At 48.0% G+C, this 23,857-nt stretch overlaps 1 protein-coding gene across 3 annotated transcripts in view; it reads left to right on the forward strand.

The window, feature by feature from the left end:
• The window catches only part of FGF12 (fibroblast growth factor 12), a 214,868-nt gene extending 191,230 nt beyond the window's left edge, over window positions 1-23,638 (forward strand). For all 3 annotated transcript variants that reach the window (XM_081911365.1, XM_081911367.1, XM_081911366.1), the window contains 2 exons: window positions 17,037-17,235; window positions 23,169-23,638. In XM_081911365.1, coding sequence (XP_081767491.1) covers window positions 17,037-17,235; window positions 23,169-23,287 — 318 coding nt within the window. In that variant the 3' untranslated portion in view covers window positions 23,288-23,638. The remainder of the gene's footprint in view (window positions 1-17,036; window positions 17,236-23,168) is intronic.
• Window positions 23,639-23,857: the final 219 nt, after the last annotated feature.

The following is a 23,857-nucleotide window of genomic DNA, read 5'->3' on the forward strand; positions in this document are numbered from 1 at the left end:
GCATTTCCTAATCCGCTATGAGGACGTTCAGTCCTTTTCATTCTTCCCAAGAGCTATCAAGGTTATTTGGTGAGAAAACATCCCTTTTTGTCATTCTCCTACAACAGGAGCACCGATTAGCCTGCAGAGTGCTTCCTTATCAATTAATAGCTAAAACCCAGTTGAGCTGGCTGTCTGCTGCCATCGTCTTCATTATTAATGCCTTCCAACACCCCCCCAACACCTAAATCCTCTGGGCGTTTTTTGTTTAAAAAAAATAAAACCTACGCAGCCCGGTCTGTAAAATTGCAGCTCTGTCATCTTGTGAAGATGAGCATGAAACTATTCCAAGACTTGTGAGGTTTCTGTGAATTGCCGTTAATTGGGGCAGCGTTGGGGGAGAGAGAGATTTGTTTCAAACGAAAACCGAGGCCATTTATGGTGGATTAGGAGGGGGCAGTGGAGGAGAGTTTGGGGGCTATTTCTTGTTCCACCAGTCTAAACCATCTTTGGGTGTGAGAAAATCCCCCAGGTCATCTCCCCGCTCCTCATTCTCTCTCCTCCCTGCTTCCTCCTTTCCCCCCACAACTTCGCTTGTTTGCAAAAGCCAGCCAACGCCTGCATTTCTTAACAGCCCAGCCTGCGCACACCAAATTAGCCAAAAATCAATAGGAGGATGTCAACAAGGAGAGCTGCCTGGATGTGTGTCTCTCGGCCGCCCCGGCCCAAGTTGTCATGCCAAGCAAATTAATGCAAGCTGAGGCAGCGCTGTTTTGAAACCAGCCCCTTCCAGGATTGAACCCCCCTTCGCCAATCGGTTGTAGACTTGCTCACCCCGAGGCTACTCTGGTGAAATGAAAGTTGCGTTTCCTTGGGTATGAAAAGAAACTTCAGATGCAGAGGACTCTAGGCATCTGCAGAGTCGCAAAGTTTTCCTGGCAGAACAGGGGAAGAAGGAAGAGGAGATTGCCAGGGACTTTCGTTGAAAAGCTTGCAGTCCAAGCTTAGCGGGAACACCTGTAAATCGTGGTTCATTCAGGGCTTCTCTTTTGGGAAGCAGGTATATCTGTAACGTCACACAGCATCACAAAACTGAGTTGGAAGGGGTCCCCCAAGGTCATCCAGCCCAACCCTGTGTAATGCAGGGATCACAGTGAAATAATCCCTTGCAGATGGCCTCCCGACTTGGGCTTGAAAACCTCCAGCCAAAGAGAGTGAGGACGTCTGCTGTCGAGTCGTTTGAGGGTCCGTCTTGCAACTCCTAGTTGAGCATTGCTCCAAATCCTTGGAGTTGGGCTGATGGTTTTCTGACAGCGCCCTGACAGAATCCGGCGTTTCATATGCCAGCGGCTCATTCAGGCTCCTTCCAGGCTGGGAAGACGTGACTCTCTCGCCTGCCTTGACAGCTTTGTGGGCTGCGCTATAAATTATACATGCCTCACCATTTTCCAGCGGAGGAGGCCCCCACCTTGGGCTGAGAGCACGTGGGAGCAATTTCATGCGCACGCCTAGCAGGAGAGAGAGAAAGGGAAAGAGAGAGCTCCAGATCTTCCTCCTTAACAGTTTCCTCCACCTTTCCCTGGCCTGGATTGCTGATGCCAAAGAAAGAAGGGCAGCTCTGGGGGCAGGAGGTAGGGGTTGCATGAGAGCAAGCGGCACTCCCTGCGAAGGCAGCGCAAGGCAGTGCGCATGCGCAAATGGGTTTGAACAGAGCTGCCTCATTTAGGGTGAAGGGGGGCTAGCGCACCTGACAGGAGGCCTCGAGGCCTCATGCTTTTTGAAATACTTTATTGTCCCTTGTATAACTTGTATACAGTGAGATTACACAAGCACCCTCCCCCCACTCAGCTCTCTTAGTCTTAATTCCCCTCGTTTACTGACGCACACCCACCAAACCAGAAAGTCAGTTGCCCTGTTGTTGTCTTTTCATCCAGCAGCCTAACAGCCCACGGATAGAAGCTGTTCTTTACCCTGTTGGTGCGACTAATCAGGCTTCTATATCTTCTGCCTGAGGGCAGAAGATCAAGAAAGTGCCGGCCAGGGTGTGAATCATCCCTGAGAATTTTCTTCACTCTCCTGAGGCAGCGTTCTTCCTCTATTTCACCCAGCGGATTCACGGGACAGCCCATAATATCTTGTGCTGTATTCACCACCCTCTGTAGGCACTTCCTATCAGTTGATGTCAAGACCCAAGAGTCTCCTGGCACTTAGGAGTTGCACACATAGCAGACCATTTGCACAGAGCTACATTAAGCTCCCTTGTGCAGGAGGCAGCGATGGCCACAAACTTGGGTGGCTTCAAAAGAGAACAGGACAAACACATGGAGGTGGGGGCTATTCTTGATGGCTCCTAGCCAGGATGGCTGAGCTCTGCCTCCACGGTGCGAGGCAGTGATGCTTCTGAATGACAGTTGCTGGAAATTTCAGGTGCAGAGGGTGCTTTTGCCCTCGGCTCCCTGCTTGTGGGCTTTCCACTGGGGCAGCTGGTTTGCTACCGTGAGAAGAGGGTGCTGGACTACTAGCTAGGCTCCATTTGGTCCTATCCACCAGGCTCTTCTTAAGTTTTTATGACCTCCGCTTCAAGGCTGCTTCCTGAGGGCCTAACTTTTGGTGTTTTAAAAGCCTATAATCTACATTTTCCAAGACCAGAACAGTTTCCACAAATTAAAACAGCACAGATGAAACACAAAAAGATAACAACATGTTTAAGATAATTGTTTAAAAGTAATTAAATTCTGAACAGAACCAAAAACGTAAAAGCCAGGTATATTAAAATTCAGATAATAAAAACAGCACTGCACTATTAAAAGCTCTTTCTTTAAAAAGCAGTCAGTCAGAATAAAACTTTCTCCAGCTGCTGGCAGAAGGACAACAAGGAGGCATCAAGTCTGGCTTCCCTAGGCGGGGAGTTCCAAAGTTGCCTGGGAGCAGCCACCACTGAGAAGGCCCTCTCACCATGTCCCCACCAAGCATCCCTGTGGGGGTGGCAGGACCAAGAAGGGCCTCCTCTGAGGATCTCAGAGCCCAGGCAGCTTCATCTGGGAGAATGTGGTCCTTCAGAGATCATGAGGAGCCTGAACCATATTGTGCTTTCTACCCCGTGTCCTGTTCTCCCCATGTTTTCCAGGAGGATGTGGCTGAGACAGTGGAAAGTTCTTTCTTCTCCTGGAAATCACCCAGGAATATTGATCGCCCTGACAGTGAGCGTTTTGCTTCTCCAGCCAAGTGGGACCTGACTTCTGTGGGAGGGACTTGGAATGTCCAGTTCTCCAGGCACACCATCAAAAACAATTACGTCTTTCCTTCCTGAAACCATGTGCTGTTTTGGGGTCACCTCTAGATCGAAAGAGGAGAATAATGGAAAGGTTTTGGGGAACCTCTCCCAGGGATCTAAGGGGCCTAAGTCTTTTCCCCTTTCCCTTTTGAAATTGCTGGAGTTATTAAAAAGCAAATTCAATCCTAGTCTGCATCAACAGAAGTGTCCAGATCAAGGGAAGTCATGTTGTTGTTGTTGAGTTGTTTAGTCGTGTCCGCCTCTCCGTGACCCCCTGGACTAGAGCACGCCAGGCACTCCTGTCTTCCACTGCCTCCCGCAGTTTGGTCAAACTCATGCTGGTAGCTTCGAGAACACTGTCCAACCATTTCATCCTCTGTCCTCCCCTTCTCCTTGTGCCCTCCATCTTTCCCTACATCAGGGTCTTTTCCAGGGAGTCTTCTCTTCTCATGAGGTGGCCAAAGTATTGGAGCCTCAGCTTCAGGATCTGTCCTTCCAGTGAGCACTCAGGGCTGATTTCCTTCAGAATTAAGAGGTTTGATCTTCTTGCAGTCCATCTCTATTCCACCTTGTTCAGACCCACCTGGCGTCCTGTGTCCAGTTCTGGGCGCCTCAATTTAAGAAGGATGTTGACAAGCTGGAAGATGTGCAGAGGAAGGTGACCAAGATGATCAAGGGTCTGGAAACAAAGCCTGATGAGGAACAGTCGAAGGAGTTGGGTATCTTTAGCCTGGAAAAGAAGAGACCGAGAGGAGATATGAGAGCCATCTTCCAATATCTGAAGGGCTGTCACATGGAAGAAGGGAGCAAGCTTGTTTTCTCCTGTTCTGCACGTTAGGGCCCAAACCAATGGTTTCAGATGACAAGAAGGGAGATTTTGACTAAACATCAGGAAGAGTTTTCTGACAGTAAGAGCCATTCGATGGAGGAATGGACTCCCTTCGAAGGAGGTTTTTACGTAGAGGTCAGATGGCCAGGGATTCTGTAGCTGTATCTCCTGCATTGCTGGGGGTTGGGCTAGATGGCCCCTGGAGTCCCTTCCAAACCTACAATTCCGTGATCATTTAATTAATCAGAACGGATATAAATCAACCGCACGGCACTGGATCAGCTTGGGAATGTTACACCGGCTCCTCCCTCTCCTGAGCAAGGCTGTCATTTCCCTTTAAAACGATCGCCTACTTATTTTCCCACTCAGCACACAAGCCCAGCGAGTACAAATTCATTACTGCGGCTTTCCCTCAAAGGTTAAAAACTGAGCCAAAAATCAATTCAGGTTTGCTGACAAAAAAGCAGAAATGCTAATGCTGGTGTCGAGGCAGCCAGAATGGGATCCCTCAGAATCTGCATGAATATTTATGGGTTTTACATAATACTGCCCCCCCTGCCCTCCCACCAAGCGAAAGGCACCCTCTGGGATTAATTTAGGGGCAGAGGAAGAACGGTGGCTTCGGGAGGGAGGGAACGACTTCGAGGTGCACCAGCCAACCCCCGTCCCCAATTAACTGTGGTGCAAGGAATACGCTGCACCGTTCTGGTCGCCTCGCCTCAGAGAGGATATTGTAGGCCCTGAAAAGGTTCAGAAAAGGGCAGCTAAAATGTCGTGAGGGCGTGGAGTGACTCCCTTAAGAGGAAAGGTTGCAGCATTTGGCACTTTTTAGTTTAAAAGCAATTCAACCAAGTGATGACATGATAGAAATTTATTTTTAAAATATATATGCGTGGCCTGGAGAAAATGGATAAAGAGAGGTTTTCCATCCTGTCTCCTAACTCTAGAACTCATGGACTTCCAAGGAAGCTGACCATTGGAAGATTCAGGTTAGGCCAGGCATAGGCCAACTCGGCCCTCCAGATGTTTTGGGACTACAACTCCCATCATCCCTGACCACTGGTCCTGTTAGCTAGGGATGATGGGAGTTGCAGTCCCAAAACATCTGGAGGGCCGAGTTGGCCTATGCCTGGGTTAGATAACAGAAAGTCCTCCTTTAAGCAGCACAGAGTTAACCTATGGAACTCCCTCCCACAGTTATGGCCACCAACCTGGATGGCTTAAATTGAGGACTGGATGAATCCATAGAGGAGGTGAGGACTGTTAATGGCTCCTAGCCAGGATTGCTCAGCTCTGCCTCCACTTCTGAACCCCCAGTGCCTCCGACACTGGTGTTAAACCGTAGCCATCTTGCCTAGTAGGCACCAAGAGCTTCATCTTTCACGAATGTGTCTCAATTTCTTCTAGAGCCATTCCAGTTGGTGGCCATCATTGCACCCTGGGCAGCAAATTCCTCAGTTTGGCCATGTGCCGTGTGAAGATAGGCATTCTTCCATCCATCCTGAACTTTCTTCCATCATTCAGCTTCGTTGGGACCACATCTAGTCTGGAACTAAGGGACCTTGTGAAGGAGAGATTCATCCAGAGTGCCACTAGCCAGCTCAGGGCAAATGAAGATCTGCACAGAGACAGATCTGGGATTGCTTGAGCCATCCTTGCTAATCTGTTTGCATCTATCATATCAGACTTCTTCTTTTTTTAATAAAAAGTCCATGCACTTGCTAGGGAGGCTGTTTGCTCGTTTTGCAAGGGGTCCTTTTGTTAATAGAGAAGAGAATTTCATGTGACGTGCTCCCAGGTCTGTCTTGCTCCTCAGGCTCAGCTACGGAAGAGCTGTGCTTCCCTGAACAGACAGTTTTCTCCTTGCGAGGAATCGAAGCCAATGGTATTTCAACAGAAAACTCCACGATCAATGCAGATAATTCTGCTTGAAGAAATGGGAACAGTTTTGTTTTGATATTGTAGGTTTGTTTATTTTAGCTCGCCCTCACTCTGAGTTCTTTTAAGTGGTGCTCAGGGTTCTTTTGCTCCCCCATTCTGGCTTCACAACAACCCTGCAAGGTGGGAATGGAGAGAGAGAGAGAGAGAGAGAGAGAGAGAGAGAGAGAGAGAGAGAGAGAGAGAGAGAGATTGGCTCAGCAAACTTCACAACTCAGTGTAGATTTGGTGGCGAAGGGACGCGGGTGGTGCTGTGGGTTAAACCACAGAGCCTAGGACTTGCCAATCAGCAGGTCGGTGGTTTGAATCCCCACGAGGGGGTGAGCTCCCATTGCTCAGCCCCTGCTCCTGCCAACCTAGCAGTTCGAAAGCACGTCAAAGTGCAAGTAGATAAATAGGTACCACTCTGGCGGGAAGGCAAACGGCGTTTCCATGCGCTGCTCTGGTTTGCCAGAAGCGGCTTAAGTCATGCTGGGCACATGACCCAGCAGCTGTATGCCAGCTCCATCGGCCTGTAAAGTGAGATGAGCGCCGCAACCCCAGAGTCGGTCACGACTGGACCTAATGGTCAGGGGTCCCTTTACCTTTACAGTCTAGCGGAAGCTAGACTGGTGACTGGGAGAGGCCGCTGGGACCACATAACACCGGTCCTGAAAGACCTACATTGGCTCCCAGTACGTTTCCGACCACAATTCAAAGTGTTGGTGCTGACCTTCAAAGCCCTAAAAGGCCTCGGTCCAGTAGACCTGAAGGAGCATCTCCACCTCCATTGTTCAGCCCAGACATTGAGGTCCAGCTCCGAGGGCCTTCTGGCGGTTCCCTCATTGTGAGAAGTGAGGTTACAGGGAACCAGGCAGAGGGCCTTCTTGGTAGTGGCACCCGCCCTGTGGAACGCCCTCCCATCAGATGTCAAGGAAATAAGCAGCTATCCTATCTTTAAGAGATATCTGAAGGCAGCCCTGTCCAGGGAATTTTTAATATTTAATGCTGTATTGTTTTTAACACTCGATTGGAAGCCGCCCAGAGTGGCTGGAGAAACTCAGCCAGATGGGCGGGGTATAAATAATAAATTATTATTATTATTATTATTACTCATTTGTCTACCTGCAATGGATCAGATCTGCCTGCGTCTCCTACCCCAAAAAGGGCCGTTTCTAAGCCTAACCAGCATTGCGCGGTGGTGGCAAAGAGGAACGCTAATGGGATTCAGGAATGTTAATTAACCTGCAATATAATTGTAGGAAGAGCATTCAAAGTGGCGCCCCTCCTGCTGCCACCTCGAGTCGCTTTTGGTTTCCTAACGCAAGTTTTGATCTTGAAATAGATGCTTTTTGTGAGCCCAAGGCTGGTTGAGATTTCAGATGCCACCCACCCCCACGCTCGGCAAGCCATTCCCAATCCTGTGGGTGGAAGCCCTCAATTCTCTAAAGCCGTGTTCATCAAATGGGTGTTTTGTTCTGGGGTGGCAAGAAGAGAGCAGTCGGTGCAAGATGGCTGATAAATCATGTCCTGATGATGCGGCTTGCTTTGTCAGGCCAGGGAGCCGGAGGAGGAAGAATGTTTTCCAAAGCCACAACCATATCCTCCAACATTTCTCCACTGAAAATAGGGGTGTCAATAATAATAATAATAATAATAATAATAATAATACTCCACCCATCTTCCTGGACTGCCCCAACCACTCTTTGCACGGCTTCCAACACATATATAAAAACATAATATAACATTAAACATTTAAAAACTTCCCTTCAGATGGCTTGGGGGGGAGGGAGATGACTCCATACCCTCCAACATTTCTCCAATGAAAATAGGGAGGTCCTAAGGAAAAGTGTGACATTCCAGGGTCAAACCAGAAACTGGGATGGCTTCTGTAAATCTGGGACTGTCCTTGGAAAATAGGGACACTTGGGAGGGTCTGCAGGACTGGGCTCAGCAGCAATTGAATGTTTCCTCCCATCAACCAGAAGACGGGGAATATGTTTTGATGCTTTTGTTTTTTAAAATGCTGCCGCTGCGTGATTTCTGTTCTCATCCTGAAGCAAAGTTCTTAACCCGAGGTGCCACTGTACAGTGGTACCTTGGGTTACATAGTCTTCAGGTTGCATACATTTCAGGTTACAGACTCTGCTAACCCAGAAATCGTACCTCGGGTTAAGAACTTTGCTTCAGGATGAGAACAGAAATCGTGCTCTGGTGGCGCGGCAGCAGCAGGAGGCCCCATTAGCTAAAGTTGTGCTTCAGGTTAAGAACAGTTTCAGGTTAAGAATGGATCTCTGGAATGAATTAAGTACTTAACCCGAGGTACCACTGTATATAGGAAGCCTTCTTCTGAGGAGAACAGGAATCGTTGCTATGGAATCATTGTCTTGTGTGTACAGAAAAGGGCAACCCAAGTGAAGCTGAATGCTGGAAGAAGATTCGGGACAGATAAATGGAAGGATTTCATCCTGTGTTAAACTATGGAACTGCCTGCCACAGGAGGCTGTGATGGCCACCAACTTGGATGGCTGTGAAAGGGGGTTAGACTAATTTATGGCAGAGGGGACGGCTATCGATGGCTCCTCGCCACTGTGACCAAGCTCTGCCTCCACAGTTGGGACAGCAATGCTTCTGAATGCCAGTTGCTGGAAGCCACAGTTGCTGTGTGGCTCTGGTCTGGCTTGGGGGTTTCTCCTAATGGGCATCTGGTTGTCCACTGTGAGAACAGAATGCTGGACTAGATGGGCCACTGGCCTGATCCAGCAGGATCTTCTTAGGTTCTTAAGGGCCTTTCTGGAGCAGGCCAGTGGCCCTTCCAGTCCCACCCTGGAGAAGAGAAGTTGGAGAGGTGGCATGAGAGCCACCTTCAGATATCTGAAGAGCCGTCACATGGAGGATGGAACAAGCTGGCCTTCAGGTCCTTTTCAGGAGATTCCTGTGATGGCCTGGGACTCGGAACCAGAGGAGACTCAGTCCGCACTGGATCCTTTGCCTCAGGCATCACCTGAACCAAGTCTGGGGCCTGATCCAGAAGAGTCTCAGTCTGCACAGGTTCCCCTGCAACAAACACCAGCTGGGCCGAGTCAGGGGCCTGATCCTGCCCTGGCTCCAGATGCGGGGATGACCTCGTTGCCTCCAGCTGGGCCATCACTTGCAGCTGCTCCACTGCCAGTTGGGTCAGGGGAGGCTGAGGCAGCCTCTGGGTCTAGTAACCCACCAATGTCTCCTGAGCTGCAGAGACTGAGGTCTGAGAGAAGGAGAGACCTGAGAACTCGCAGGAGGAGTGCTCGCCTTTGGGCGAAACAGGGAGGTGAGTCGCCGGGGGATCAGGACCGGCCGTTACCCCATCAGAGATAAAAGGCTGTCGGACCTCACCCCAGGTTGCGGGAGCAACATTGCTGCATGCTAGATCCTGCCTGAGATCCTGCGCCTGTCCTTGCCTGGTTTCCTGCCTTGTGTCCTGCCTTGGCCCTGTCAGACTGACTCCTAGCACAACCTCTGGATTCTGGACTGGTCCTGGACTGTGTTTCATAGGTTACCCCAGCACAGTTCCTACTCAACGCCAGGTAGAATGTTCTGACAGTAAGAGCTGTTCGATGGTGGAACAGTCTCTCTCGGGAGGTTGTGGACTCGCCTTCTTTGGATGTTCCTAAACAGAGGTTGGATGGCCATCTGCCAGGGATGCTTTAGTTGAGATTCTTGCATTGCAGGGGGTGGAGCTAGATGACCCCTGAAGGTCCCTTCCAACTCTGATTCTATGAGATGCAGGCCCTGGTACCTTGAGCTGCCATCTGGAAGGAAGGAATCGCTTTTGAAAGTGACCTTGACTCCCTCTGGCTCACTGCGAAAAATCACTCCCGCCAGCAAAACCCACCCAGCAGTTTGGAGAAAACCTTGATGCTAAGCCTCTTTTGATCGCAGATTGGTTTTCATGCCATGTGCCTCAGCGTGGTGGGGTTTTTGGAGTGTGTGTGTGAAAAAGGAAGAAGCAGAAGTGATGAGGGGGAGAGTGGAGAAGGAAGTTGCATTTCTGTCCAATTAAAGTAGCAGCCAGAGATCCATCCCTAAAGTGTGGAGACGAGTATCGAAAGAACCTGGGGAAGGAGCCAAGTCTTGTTCCAGCTCAAAGCAGTGGGGGGGGGGGATTTGCTGCATGTCTGGCATTTTGCAGGGCGGGGGGGGGGGTGTCTTAAAATGGTGGGAGGTGAAAGACAGATTGAGTGAGACCCCCTTTTTGTGGGAAGCAGATGGTCCTGTGCAGAGCAGGAGGGACAGTCTCTTCGTTTTTAAAAAACTGAGCAGCTTCTGGGGATGCATCCAGCACTTGAGAACATAAGAAGATCAGCTGCAGGATGAGGCCAAGGGCCCACCTAGTCCAGCATCCTGTGACCGACCAGATGCCTCAGTGGAAAAATTGGCAGGGGAAGTCCCAGAACAGATAATTCCACCGTCGGTCTGTGAGCATTTAGAAAAGGATCCTAAGGGGGAAAAGAAGAATATTCTTATATGCTGCAAGAGCCGCAAGAATACTGGTCACCAAAAAATGGAAAGGCGAAATGATACTGTCGAAAGCGGAACGGCAGGAGAAATTGTTTGAATATCTTGAATTAGCAAAATGGACAAGAGATAATTAGGAGACAACCAACTCAAAGGTATAGAAAAGAATGGGGAATTTGTAAAGGATATTTAATTAAACATTGTCCACCAGTGAAAACCTGGACATGCTTTGGCTAAACCCCACAATTTGCAAGTTAGATAAAGAATATATGAGATAGAATAAAGAAAGGAATGGAGATAAGGAATATGGAAATAATAATAATGATGATGATGATGATGATGATGATGATGGATGAACTGAGATTCAGAAGCATTTCTGCCCGCAACTGTTGAAGCAGAGCACAGTCATCCATAGCCCTTTCCTCCTCCCTGAATTGATCTAATCCTCTTTCAAAGCCATCCAAGTTGGTGGCCATCACTGCCTCCTGTGGCAGGGAGTTCCATAGTTTACCTATGTGCCGCATGATGAAATCCTTCCATTTATCCGTCCTGAATCTTCTTCCAGCATTCAGCTTCATTTGGGCTGCCCTTTTCTGAATATACAATACAATGATTCCATAGCAACGATTCCTGTTCTCCTCAGATGAAGGGTTGCTATATACGTACATTTTTAAAAACAAAAGCATGAAAACGTATTCTTTTTGATCTCCTTACGCCCCAGCAAGTGCTGGTCTGGATTTAAGGCCTTGCGCAGTGTAATGTCAGAATCGCTCCGGCCTCCCTTTGCTCTCACCAAAACTCGGCAGTCGTGCACAGAAATCTTGAAAGGAGGCGCACCTCTTACACGGCGTGCAATGTGTGCGATTGCGCACCCACAACAAAACAGGCTGTCAGATGGTGTGTCATTTCTCTTCGCTTTAGAGCCCCACGTCCAGCCCCGGAGAACCATCCCCTGCCCCATCTGGAGCTTTCAACCCAAAGGCCACCAGTTAATTGGTCCAACGTGGCCATCTTGTCAGTGGGTTGTCAAAATTTTAATAATCTGAACGCAGCGAGGAGGGGTTGGGCAGGGGTTGGGGGGTGAAAGTTTCAGTGACAGGGAAAATTGAATCCCCAGTTCTGCTTTTGACAGCTCTGAAATTGGGCTTTGAGGCCAGCAGTGCTGGGGAAGGAAGAGAATGAATTTGCAAAAAAGAAAGGCTCTCCTCTCCAGCTTGTGGTTTGGAGAGAAGCCAGGAGGCCTCTGGTCAGCTAACTCCAGTCTATCAGAAGCTGATGGGCCAAAATTGCGGCCTGGCAGGCAGCCTGGTCTCTTGCCACAAATGTCATAGGATCATAGAACTGTCGAGTTGGAAGGGACCCAAAGGTCATCTAGCCCAACCCCCTGCAATGCAGGAATCATGGGTCAAGAATCCCTGACAGATGGCCATCCAAACTCTGCATTAAAAACCCCCACCTTCTGAAGGAGTCCATTCCCCTGTGAAACAGTCCTGACCACCCAGAAATTCATTCTCATGTTTACTCAGAATCTCTCTTCTTGTCCTTTGCCTGCCAATCCCTGGAGCAGCAGAAAACAAGCTCGCTCCATCTTCCATGCGGCTTCCGTGTGATTCTTGGCCATGACCTCATGGCAAAAAGCCAAGTTTCCACTGCCGAAAAAGCTCATGCAGAAATCCAAAATCTCAAGGTGTCATCGTAGTGGTAGAACCCATGGAACTCACTGCCACTGGAGGCAATGCTGGCCATCAACTTGGGTGGCTTTAAAAGAGGATTAGGCCAATTTGTGAAGGAGACGGCTATCGACGGCTAATAGCCAACATCGCTTTGCTCTGCCTCCGTAGTTGCTGGAATCTGCAGGAAGTGAGAGTTGCTCTTGTGTTCGAATCCTGCTTGCGGGTTTTCCACAGGATGCTGGACTAGATGGGCCATTGGCCTGATCCAGCAGGCTGTGCCCAGCTTCTGTGGCTAGTCCAGGGTGGTGCCTGATGTTTCCTCCACCTTGGAAAGTGGAGCTAATTCCCTCCAATCTTCCTCCAGACATCTGTGCAGTAAATGGGATCTATAAGCAGGGTGCAGATGGGAACAATGCATTCCTCAATCGAACAATAGCTGGATCTCTCCTGGGGTTGTAAACCAAACAGCTTGTGGTCTGAAATGAGAGCGGAAGAGAAAAGGGGCTTGTTGGGACCTTATGGGTTCCAGGCAAAGAGGAATTTTAAGCAGTGTCCATTTTCAAACTGTCTCCACCAATTAAATTTAACTGCAAACTGCATCCCTCTAAATCAAGGGATATAAAATAAGCCAGGGGAGCTGCTGTCTCCCAGCGGTCATTTCGTGGTTGAAACCAAGCCGTCCTTCAGCTTGCAAAACTCCTTGGGCCTGGGGCAGGACTGGCCAGCGGCAGAGAGCTGGGAAAATCTGGGTTCAAATCCTTTCTCAGCCACAAAGCTGAACTGTGTGACTTTGGGCCCGTCAATCTTTTTCTTCCCCTGACCTGCCTCACAGGGTCGTTGTGAGGCCAAAGGGAAGAGGGAATTATGAACACCGCTCTGAGTTCCTTGGAGGAAGTTTTCAATAAACCCGCAAGGCCTGTCCCATGGAAGATGGAGTGAGCTTGTTTTCTCACGTTCCAGAGGGCAGGAACCAAACAAATGGCTTCGTCTTACAAGAAAGGAGATGGTGAATTTCTAAAGCCTAACATTAAATGCTATTTAATGAGCCTATGATAATTCAGACAAGGCTTAGATCTGGAAACAAGGCTTCTTATCACCTTAGCTGTGATTCCTGCTTCGCAGGGGGTTGGACTAGATGACACTTAGGGGCCCGTTCTAGCTTTACCATTCTGTGATTCTAATAATGCTACCCCAATGGACAACAGGTGGCACTGTGGGTTAAACCACAGAGCCTAGGACTTGCCGATCAGAAGGTCAGCGGTTCGAATCCCCGCGACAGAGTGAGCTCCCATTGCTCGGTCCCTGCTCCTGCCAACCTAGCAGTTTGAAAGCACCTCAAAGTGCAAGTAGATAAATAGGTACCGCTCCAGCAGGAAGGCAAACGGCGTTTCCGTGCACTGCTCTGGTTCTCCAGAAGCGGCTTAGTCCTGCTGGCCACATGACCTGGAAGCTGTACGCCGGCTCCCTCGGCCAGTAAAGCGAGATGAGCGCCACAACCCCAGAGTCAGCCAAGACTGGACCTAATGTCAGGGGTCCCTTTACCTTTACCTTTAATGGACAACAGGAAATGAAAGTATCCAAATATTATAGAATTGTAGGGTCAGAAGGGACCCCTAACGTGAGGTTTACTTTTGTAAAAATGATTCAGCTCATGTCAAGCTTGACACACACACACACACACGGTCCAAGAGGGGCTGTTATACAGAAACACCCGTCAAAATGGAGTCTCATTCAATGCACTCAGGATTATGATGTGAAGAGTTAAAAGTAAATAAAATGCCTGTTTTTAATTGGCTGTGTATACAGTCCTGAGTGCATTGTGTGAAGCGACAATGGGAGCAATTATTCTGCCTTCCTGTGCAGTTTTGCATTCTCGGGCTTTTTGGGCTGGGGAGGGGCACACCAGAAAGCTCAATAATGTGCCAGGCCATTTTTCTAAACAGAAAACAAATTTTCTAAGAAGCTGTGCTCTCTGCTCGGAAATTTGTTTCCTTGGTACGGAGGCAGCTTTGCATTGTTGGCTACCGAAACCCTCTCAGAAAGAAAACCCGTTTCCTGCAACACTTACTCTTCTAGTTGCTACAATTCTGTTTCCACCTTTGCAAAGCTAAGCAGGGTCCGGTGAGGTTTCAAACTGGATGGGAGACCTTGTTCTGAGAGTCCTGCATTTCAGGGGGTTGGGCTAGATGACCCTTGGTCCCTTCCGACTCTACCATTCTAGGATTCACCTCTTACTTGCCACTTCTCTAAACTAAAAAGTCCCAAATGTGGCCACCTTCCCTCAAAGGGGAGTACAGTAGCTCCCTTCCCTCCATCATTTTGGTTGCCCTTATCTTTTTTCCTAATTTTTTAATTTATTTAAATATTTTCATGAATGACAAAGGTCCATAGAACACCTCCTTTTTCAGTTCATGAGAGTCCTTTCCGCATGTCAGTTGCATTCTGTGTGAGACATTGTTCTCATAGGCATTGTGAGGTTTATGGGGAGAGAGAACTGGGGAGAAAGATCTTTTGTTCTTTTTCGGAACCCTTCCAAACCCTAAAATCTCCTTTTTTGAGGCGAGGCCACCAGAACCAGACACAAGATTCCAAATGCGGTTGAACCATAGATTTGTACAACACCATTATGATACTGGCAGTTTTGTTTTCAAATCATTTCCTGGTGGTCCCTAGCATGGAATTTGCCTTTTTTCACCCAGCCAAGGTGGTGTTTGGGGAGGGGTGTGTGTGTGTGTGTGTGTGTGTGTGTGTGTGTGTGTGTGTGTAAAGTCAATCCTGGTACATCTGATGCCTTTTAGATTATGTTTTTTAAAACTATACCCTGCCACTTGTAGACCTCCAGTTTTTTAACTGGTAGATTAATCACCTATAAAGCTTAAATTGCTTAGCTGGCGTTATTCCATTTTAATCAGTGGGGCTGCAAGTTTATGGGCACCTTAAAAAATGCTCCTTTGCTTCTAGTGTGTACTTGGGATAAGAGAGAGCCCCTCCTCCTTTCCACGATAAATTGTTTGCTTAAATTGCCTGTTATCTCGCACTTTTGTCTCTGTAAAAAGCTCCCCGGATTGAAGCTTTGAGCGAAATGCAAATTAATTTCGGTTTAATCAATTCCATCAGTCGATTGGTTAAGTGGCAGGCCATCAATCAACTGAGAAGTCTCAAACAGGTTGACAGCTCTGCCAGTTCTGCTTGTTGGAGAGCAGGCTTTGGGGGCTGCAGTGAGAAGGATTTTTTCAGGGGATCTGCAAATCCACTTGCCTGCTTTCTCCGGGGACAAAATAATAATAATAATAATTTGGGGGGAGGGGATTGGATTACTGCCATGCACTCTGTGTGGAGCTTCCTTTGTGCTTGATCCAGAGCTTGCAGTTAGTGCAGAATGCTGCAGCGCGATTGCTGACAGGAGGGAGGCCTTGTCAACAAATGACACCTGCGATCAGAGTCCTGCTCTGGTTTCCGAATTGCTACCGGGCCGAGTTCAAGGTGTTGCTGTTGGGGTATAAAGTCAACATCCCACATGCGTCCACAGCACTGCTTGGGTGCATGGAATTAGCACTGCCACAGCTGCCACGCAATACCCGTTCCACATCTGTAAGGAACTTGTTCTTTTAGTCTGGCAGCCCCTGCCTATTCTCTGGAACTCCCTGCCTATTGATATCAAGCGGGTGCCTTTGCCTGCTCTCTTTTTGGCACCTGCTAAAATTCTTGTTTTGACGACCCTGTCCAGGTGCTGAAACAATTGATGTGAATTTTAACCTGTTTTAGTATTTTCATGCTTTCTGTGTGTTTTAAGCGGTTGTGAACTTTTCTTGAGTTTCCTGCTTCATTGTTGTTATTTATTTATTTGTGCATTTGTTTATTTTTACAATCTCGTGGTGTATAAATCGAAACACCCTTGTTGGATTCATAGCTGTCAACTTACAGATTTGAAAATAAGCGATCAGCAGCCTTGAAAATAAGGGATCAGCGGCCTCACCTGTCCCGGGGACAGTCTATGGGATATCTAGCAATCCGGGATAGCAGTTGGAAACGGTGCTGGAATAAGGGAATTTTCCGCAAAAAAAAGGGAAGGTTGACAGCTATGGTTGAATTGCAGCTGGGAACGACCACAGCATTGGGGATAGAATATCTGCCTTGTGAGCAGAAGGTCCCAGGTTCAGCCCCCCCCCCCACTTTATTCCATTTTATTGCATGCATACGCCGTCCTTTCCTTCCAAGGATCTCAAAGTGGAGTCTGTGGTTCTCCTCTTCCTTCCCCTTCCATCCCCACAACGACCCTGTGAGGTAGGCTGGGCTAAGAGACAGCGACTGGCCCAAGGTCACCCCCTGAGGGGCACCTCCAGGCAGACTCTGGAGGCTCCTGCCAGAAACCCTGGGAAAGCCATTGCTGCCAGTCAACAGAGGGCTAGATGGACCAAATGGTCTGACAGTACAAGGCAGCAGAAGGCAGCTTCTTATGTTCCTGTACAGTTGCACGGCATCCCGATTCTGGATAGCTCAGTTGCTTAGAGTGTGGTGCTTCTAATGCCAAGGTTGCAGCGGGTTGGGCTAGATGACCCTCAGGGTCCCTTTCTACAATTCTATGGTTCTCTCACCTCTGAGCAGTGAGAGACTCTGGGGGTCCTGGCCCTCTCTGACACCACGAGATTTGTGAACATGCGATGCAGCTGAACGTTGCATCTTTCAAGCAACGTTCTTGAGATTCTGCTCAGCTGTTGGAGGCTGGGGCTGCCTCTTTTAATTTTATTTTCTCTTCATTAAAGAGATTACGCTAAGAGGTACACAGATTATCTCTTGGCCGGCGCCTGCTCTGGAGCGACTCTGCATTAATCCCTCCCCCCCTCTTTTGTTCTCTTCCTCGCTGCAGGACATCTTCACGCCAGAGTGCAAATTTAAGGAGTCCGTTTTTGAAAACTACTACGTTATATATTCCTCTACGCTGTACCGGCAGCAGGAATCCGGGAGAGCCTGGTTCTTGGGGCTCAATAAAGAAGGGCAGATTATGAAGGGGAACCGGGTGAAAAAGACCAAACCATCATCACATTTTGTACCGAAACCCATAGAAGGTAGGGAGGGGCGGAGTCCCCAGTTTTGCTTTCTCTGCATTTGGGGGGGGGGGGTGTTTGGTGAAGAAGCTGTGTTTCCTTTTGGGGTGGGAGGGGTGCTGAGCAAAGTCAGATTGCTCCCCAGGCTCTCTTTCGCTCTCTTGTGCAAAATGCAGCTGGGCTCACTTGCCCGAGAGACCTGGCGTTCGTTTGCTTGGCTAGCTGCTTTGGCATAATACATTTGGTTTGGTCCTGCTCTTTGCTTGTGACCTGTTGCAACTATAAAATGACAAAGGTGGGGGGGGGGAGGAGAGATATATTTGGGATCCTGCCATGAAAAGAGGGAGGGAGACATCACCGATAAAGCCCCATTAATAGCTGGTTTATGGAGGTATGTTTTGGTCAGGCTTTATGAATAGCCCAGCCCCCAATTTCACATCTATTCAGAGGGATAAAGCTGAACTCTGTTTGCATATGTGGTATTAGATTTGGGAAGGGCTCATCATTAGAATTCCAGATCACAGTGTCAAGCTGGCCAGGGAGCCTCAGTCCTTCACTCAACTTATTTTTATTATTGCTTGTTAGTCGCCCTGGGGAGGGCGGGCTATAAATAAAAATTATTAGTATTATTATTATTAAGTCTGATTAAGGGAGCATTCCCTTACAAAGGCACAGAGGATAAATTTGATGCAACTATGCTGCTTGCCAAATGGTACATTTCTTGGGGTGCGTAGCCTAGTCTGATTTCACATTGCATTTTGGGCTGAATAATAATAATAATAATAATAATAATAATAATAATAATAATAATCAACAACAACAACAACAACAACAACAACAACAACAACAACAACATAATTTATTATTTCTACCACGACCATCTGGCTGGGTTTCCCCAGCCACTCTGGGCGGCTCCCAACAGAAGGTTAAAAATACATTAAAAATTGTGTACACAATATACCTTCAAAGTTCGGTTTTTCACCCAGAGAATTCTGGACATTACCACACACAGAGTTGCAATTCCCAGCAACCCTTAATGAAGTACAGGGCCCAGAATTCTCTGGGAAGGCACTCTGCATGTGCTTGAAATGTATGAAACATACCATTAGTATCAGAACATAGTCTTGCACAATATTTTTTTTAAAAAAACAACAACATTGTGTTTAAAACAACTTTCAAAAATAAGATGCTTCCTAAAAACCATACACCTGAGGTGTCATAAGCCTGGTGTGAACAGGTGTGTCTTCAGCATCCTCTGGAAGTTGTGCAATGAAGGTGCCAGGCGAGCCTCTGTGTGGAGGGAGTCATACAGCTTAGGGGCCACCACAGAAAAGGCCCTCTCCGCTTAGACCACACACACCCCGAGCCTCTGAGGGCGAAGGGACAACTAAGAAGGCACCCTCTGCTCATCTTAGCACCCAAGATGCCTCTGCTGTGCCCCCACAGTTTTGGAGAGCAATGCTTCTGAATTCCAGTTGCTGGAAACCACCAGCGGGGGGGGGGGGGGAGAGGCAGAGAGCTCTTGGGCTTGGGTCCTGCCGGCAGGTTTCCCCTAATGGGCCTCCTGTGAGGATGCTGGACTTAATGGGCCACTAGCCTCATCCAGGAGGCCCTTCTTTTGTTCCGGCATGCTGTAGAAACACACCTTGCGCCTGCGGTGTTGGGTTCACACACCCCTGCCACCTAGGTCTCGGGTGCCAGAGGAAAAAAATCTGGATGGCATTGATGGCTTTTGGTGGGCATGCATGGTTTCTCTGTAAGCAGGGAAGCTTTCTTCCTTCTGCCTTGTCTGCAAAGGGCTGAGCATCCCTGTCCCCCTGCTCTGACTGCTTCTGCTAGGAGACTGGCTCTCTCTTTCACTCTTCCCTCCCAACGTCTGTGATAAAAAGGCTCTAAGCATCCCTTCTTTCTGGGAGACAGACATGGGTCAGCCTCTCTCTCTCTGCAATCCCCTTAAACAGATGGCAGGCAGAGGAGGAAGCGAAAGCTCCCAGATGCTGTACAAACTGGCCTCAATATCCCACCTTCCGCTGCATCCTCAAGGTCGCAGCTACACCCAGGCTGCCCTGCGTCTTTACTCTGGAGCCCTAGTGCCCCTGGCACAAGGCTAGGCCCCCATCCCTCTTTGCCAAGGCTCCCCTGTCTTCACCAGCCTTGCTCTGAGCTGCTATCCTCCTCCTCCTCTTTGCTGTGATTTCTCCCCAGTCTCTCTCCCTGCGTAGGACAGAGGGACTTGTCTGAGAAGGGCTGCCTTTGCCGTGACCTTCACAGAATCACAGAAGTGCAGAACTGGAAGTGACGCCAGCGGTCGCCCAATCCAGCCCCTTGCAGTGCAGGTGGCTGCTGTTGTTTGCCACTTTGCTGTGGTCAGATGGCTCCGCAGCCTTAATAAAGCCCCAGTATTGACACAACCTTGATGGCAAAAAGTGAGGAGGAATTAAAGAACCTTTTAATGAGGGTGAAAGAGGAGAGCAAAGAATATGGTCTGAAGCTCAACGTCAAAAAAACGAAGATCATGGCCACTGGGTCCATCACCTCCTGGCAAATAAAAGGGGAAGAAATGGAGGCAGTGAGAGATTTTACCTTCTTGGGGTCCATGATCACTGCAGATGGTGACAGCAGTCACGAACTTAAAAGACACTTGCTTCTTGGGAGAAAAGCAATGAGAAACCTCCACCCCCATCGTTCAGTCCAGACACTGAGGTCCAGCGCCGAGGGCCTTCTGGCGATTTCCTCACTGCGAGAAGTCAAGTTACAGGGAACCAGGCAGAGGGCCTTCTCGGTGGTGGCGCCCACCCTGTGGAATGCCCTCCCATGAGATGTCAAAGAGAACAACTACCAGATTTTTAGAAGACATCTGAAGGCAGCCCTGTTTAGGCATGCTTTTAATGTTTGATGCATTACTGTATTTTAATATTGTGTTGGAAGCTGCCCAGAGTGGCTGGGGAAATCCAGCCAGATGGGTGGGGTATAAATTATAAATTATTATTATTATTATTATTATTATTATTATTATTATTATTATTATTATTATTATTATTTACTCCTCCTGTTGGACTCCCTGCCTGCCATTCCGTTGGGCACAAGCCATTGCTGAGACACACACTTTTCCTCGCTTGCCCTGGCTTACTCTCCCCTGCTCGCCCCAAATCCACTTTTGCAATGCAAGGAGTTCCTTTGAACCCATGTCCCGTTTTTGAGAAAGGCACTTGGCAGCAGGATGGGCGAGTGGGAAGTGCATTAGGCAGCAGGGAGAAAAACTAAACAGCGGCAAGTCTTTTTGCTTTTAAGAAACACAGAGCATGAACACAAACTGTGTGGATTTTACTCCTCTGCAGCGAAAAGCTCCCCAGCCTGTCTGCAATTTGGATGTTCCAACAGTATGAATAGCTTGCAAATGGGGGAGGCAGCATGCAAGACCTGGCGTTGTAAAATGCTCTTTAGTCCCATAAACCAGCTCGGTACATTGATCCCTGGGATCCTGACTCCGGAGATTCTCCCACATATATTTATTTGTTTCTATTAAACAAAATAAACCAAAGAGCATAAAGGAATAATGTTACACCAGGTGGAAAGCTGCCTTAGGTTGGACTTTATCACTGATGTTGTTCTAGAACATTGCAAAAAATAATAATAATTACCCATTTCCTCCACAAACCTGTTTGGCTGGTTTGTATGCATTCTTCTGTAGTAAGTTAGGCTTAACCATAGTTACTGTGGCCCAGATTTTCGGAGGCCATTCAGATATAGTAGGCAACATGCTCCCCCACAATTTTTAGCTATTAAAATCTTAGCAACAGTTGTAACTATTTCTTGATCATTTACTGGAATAGCATCTTTCAGATGATCAAACATAAATACTTTAGGTACCAGAGGTTAGGATATCCTACCATATCAGAGGATATCCACCTGATTTCCATAATATATATATATATTTTTAGAACAATTCTAAAAGGTGATTTGCTTTATTTAATCCACCTCTCCAGCTTCTGTCCGATCCTAACAGATATTAAATTTAATTTATAAGGCGTTAAATACCACTGACAGAGGGTTTTGAAATGGTTTTCCTTTAGGAAATTGTATGAGAATGGAAGTTGCCCCAAATTCATTTCCATCTCCTCGCTGACACCCTTCCTTGGGTTCCTTTCTGCCTGGATGAGCCGGGCGCCTTCTGCATGAAAAGCAGCCATTCCACCCCCCCCCACCCCGAGGTTTGGTGGTCCTTGCATGGAGCTGGAGAGATCCCCAGCGCCTCATCCCTCTGGCACCTAGGAAAGGCTGGTCCTGCCCCCCCCCCACACCTCCAGCCCTGACCTGAAATGAACCCACAAGGCTCTGGCTCAAGCTAGGAAGATGGAGCTGGGTCTTCACCTCAGACAGCTGAGATCAAAGGCCTTGGCAATCCAGTGCCAAAGAAGGATAGAAATTTCTTTATGTATGCCACAAAAGCAGCAAGAATACTTATTGCAAAGTTCTGGAAGACACAAGATCTACCCACCCAGGAAGAATTGCAGATGAAGGTGATGGACTACATGGAACTAGCGGAAATGACTGGCAGAATCCGAGACCAGGGAGAAGAGTCGGTGGAAGAAGATTGGAAGAAATTTAAAATTTATTTACAGAAACATTGTAAAATTAAGGAATGTTAGAAGGATGTTGGAATGAAGTTATGTGGTTTTAGCAGAAATGTTATAAAGGATGAAGTAAAAATAGATTGTTAATTGGTGAAAGGAGAGAATGTAAAGTTACATTATATTAAGATAAATTATAGGACAAAAACAAAGATGGAAAGGATTTGCTGAAATAGCTAACTGAACTAGAATACAAAAAAGGGAGGTGTGAGGAGGTCAAGGAAACAAGCAAATGAAAGATAAGTTATGGGAAGGTTCGATTTGTTTTTTAATTGTTTTTATTTTTCTGTTTTTTCTGTTTTTCTTTTTCTGTAACCTTTAAAACTTCAATAAATATTACTTTAAAAAAAAAGGCCTTGGCAATCCAGGTCACTGGGCAGGGGCACCTGAGACCCCTGGCTTGGCGCTGCCTGAGTCCTCTGTTGCTTGGGGCTGATAAGGAACGGGAGCCCAAGGAAGGGTGACCTCCCCAACCACTTAAAGCCAGATGGATCCGTGCCGGGAGCAACCAGGGCGGACTGGGGCTCCTTCTTTGTGCGTCTGGCATCTAAGGCTCCAAGTCGAAAAATAACTCCAAAGGGACTGGAAAAAGCCTTATCTGTTGGAGACCAGACCCCCCTCCCCGCCTCCCCCTCTGTGCTTTGGGAAGGCCTTGGCTTGAAAGGGGACATGAGCCGGGAGCTTAACAGAAGCCCTTCAAAGGGAAAGTGGTGATGGCTTTTTGGAGAGATGTGTTCTCCTCCTGTAAGGAAGCTTTGCCCTGTGTGTGTTTCATAACAACAACAGCAACAACAACAACAACAACAACAACAACAACAACAGTAGTAGTAGTAGTAGTAGTAGTAGTAATTTATTATTTATACCCCAGCCACTCTGGGCGGCTTCCAAAAGAATATTAAAATACTGTGATACATCAAACATTAAAAGCTTCCCTAAACAGAGCTGCCTTCAGATGTCTTCTAAAAGTCTGGTAGTTGTTTTTCTCTTTGACATCTGGTGGGAGGGTGTTCCACAGGGAGGGAGCCACTACTGAGAAGGCCCTCTGCCTGGTTCCCTGTAACTTGGCTTCTCGCAGCGAGGGAACCACCAGAAGGCCCTCAGAGCTGGACCTCCGTGTCCTGGCAGAACGATGGGGGTGGAGACACTCCTTCAGGTATACAGGACTGAGGCTCTTTAGGGCTTTAAAGGTCAGCACCAACACCTTGAATTGTGCTTGGAAACGTACCGGGCTGGATTTGGCCCCCGGGCCTTAGGTTGCCTACCCCTGCTCTAGCCACACGCAGCCCTTTCCGCTAACGCCGGCTCCCTTTTTTCTCTTTCCAGTGTGCATGTACAGAGAGCCATCGCTGCATGAAATTGGAGAGAAGCAAGGCCGCTCCAGGAAAAGTTCAGGGACGCCCACCATGAACGGAGGCAAAGTCGTCAACCAGGACTCGACATAGCTGAGAGGACAGACACCCGCCCATCCCTGCATCCGAGGCCTTTCCCACCCACCCCCTCCCTCCCTCCCACCCACCCACCCACTCATCCCACCCAGCGAACCCTCACCGAGACAGCGGCAGGCGGAGGAGCAAGGCAGGAGCTTCCAGTAGCGGCTAAGATTCTGAACTCAACCCTTTTTTCCTTTGTGTAGGATGAGGAGATCTTGCCTGTTGCAACGTTTTAGAGTACAAAACACACACCCAGCCACACATGCCCAAAGCGAAGGGGGGAAGGGGAGAAAGGATATACGTGGATATATATAGAGTTATATATATATATAAATATATTTTCAATCGGGACTCCATTAACATTTTTAAAAAATAATAACAACAGATAAAAGCAGCAAAACTGTTTGCTCCGTGATCCAAGGGGGAGGGGAATTGTTCATCTCTGCATAATAACGACTAACAATAATTATAACAGATTATTATCTAAGAAATAATAAATGACTAAATAAATAAAGGTGTTATCTTTAAAAAATAAAACGAATTTGCTTTTGGAGAACTGAGCTCAGTTTGTGGCGGAGTGTG

The sequence above is a fragment of the Podarcis melisellensis genome, assembly GCF_964234715.1.
Source record: "Podarcis melisellensis genome assembly, chromosome: 5".
NCBI lineage: Eukaryota > Metazoa > Chordata > Lepidosauria > Squamata > Lacertidae > Podarcis > Podarcis melisellensis.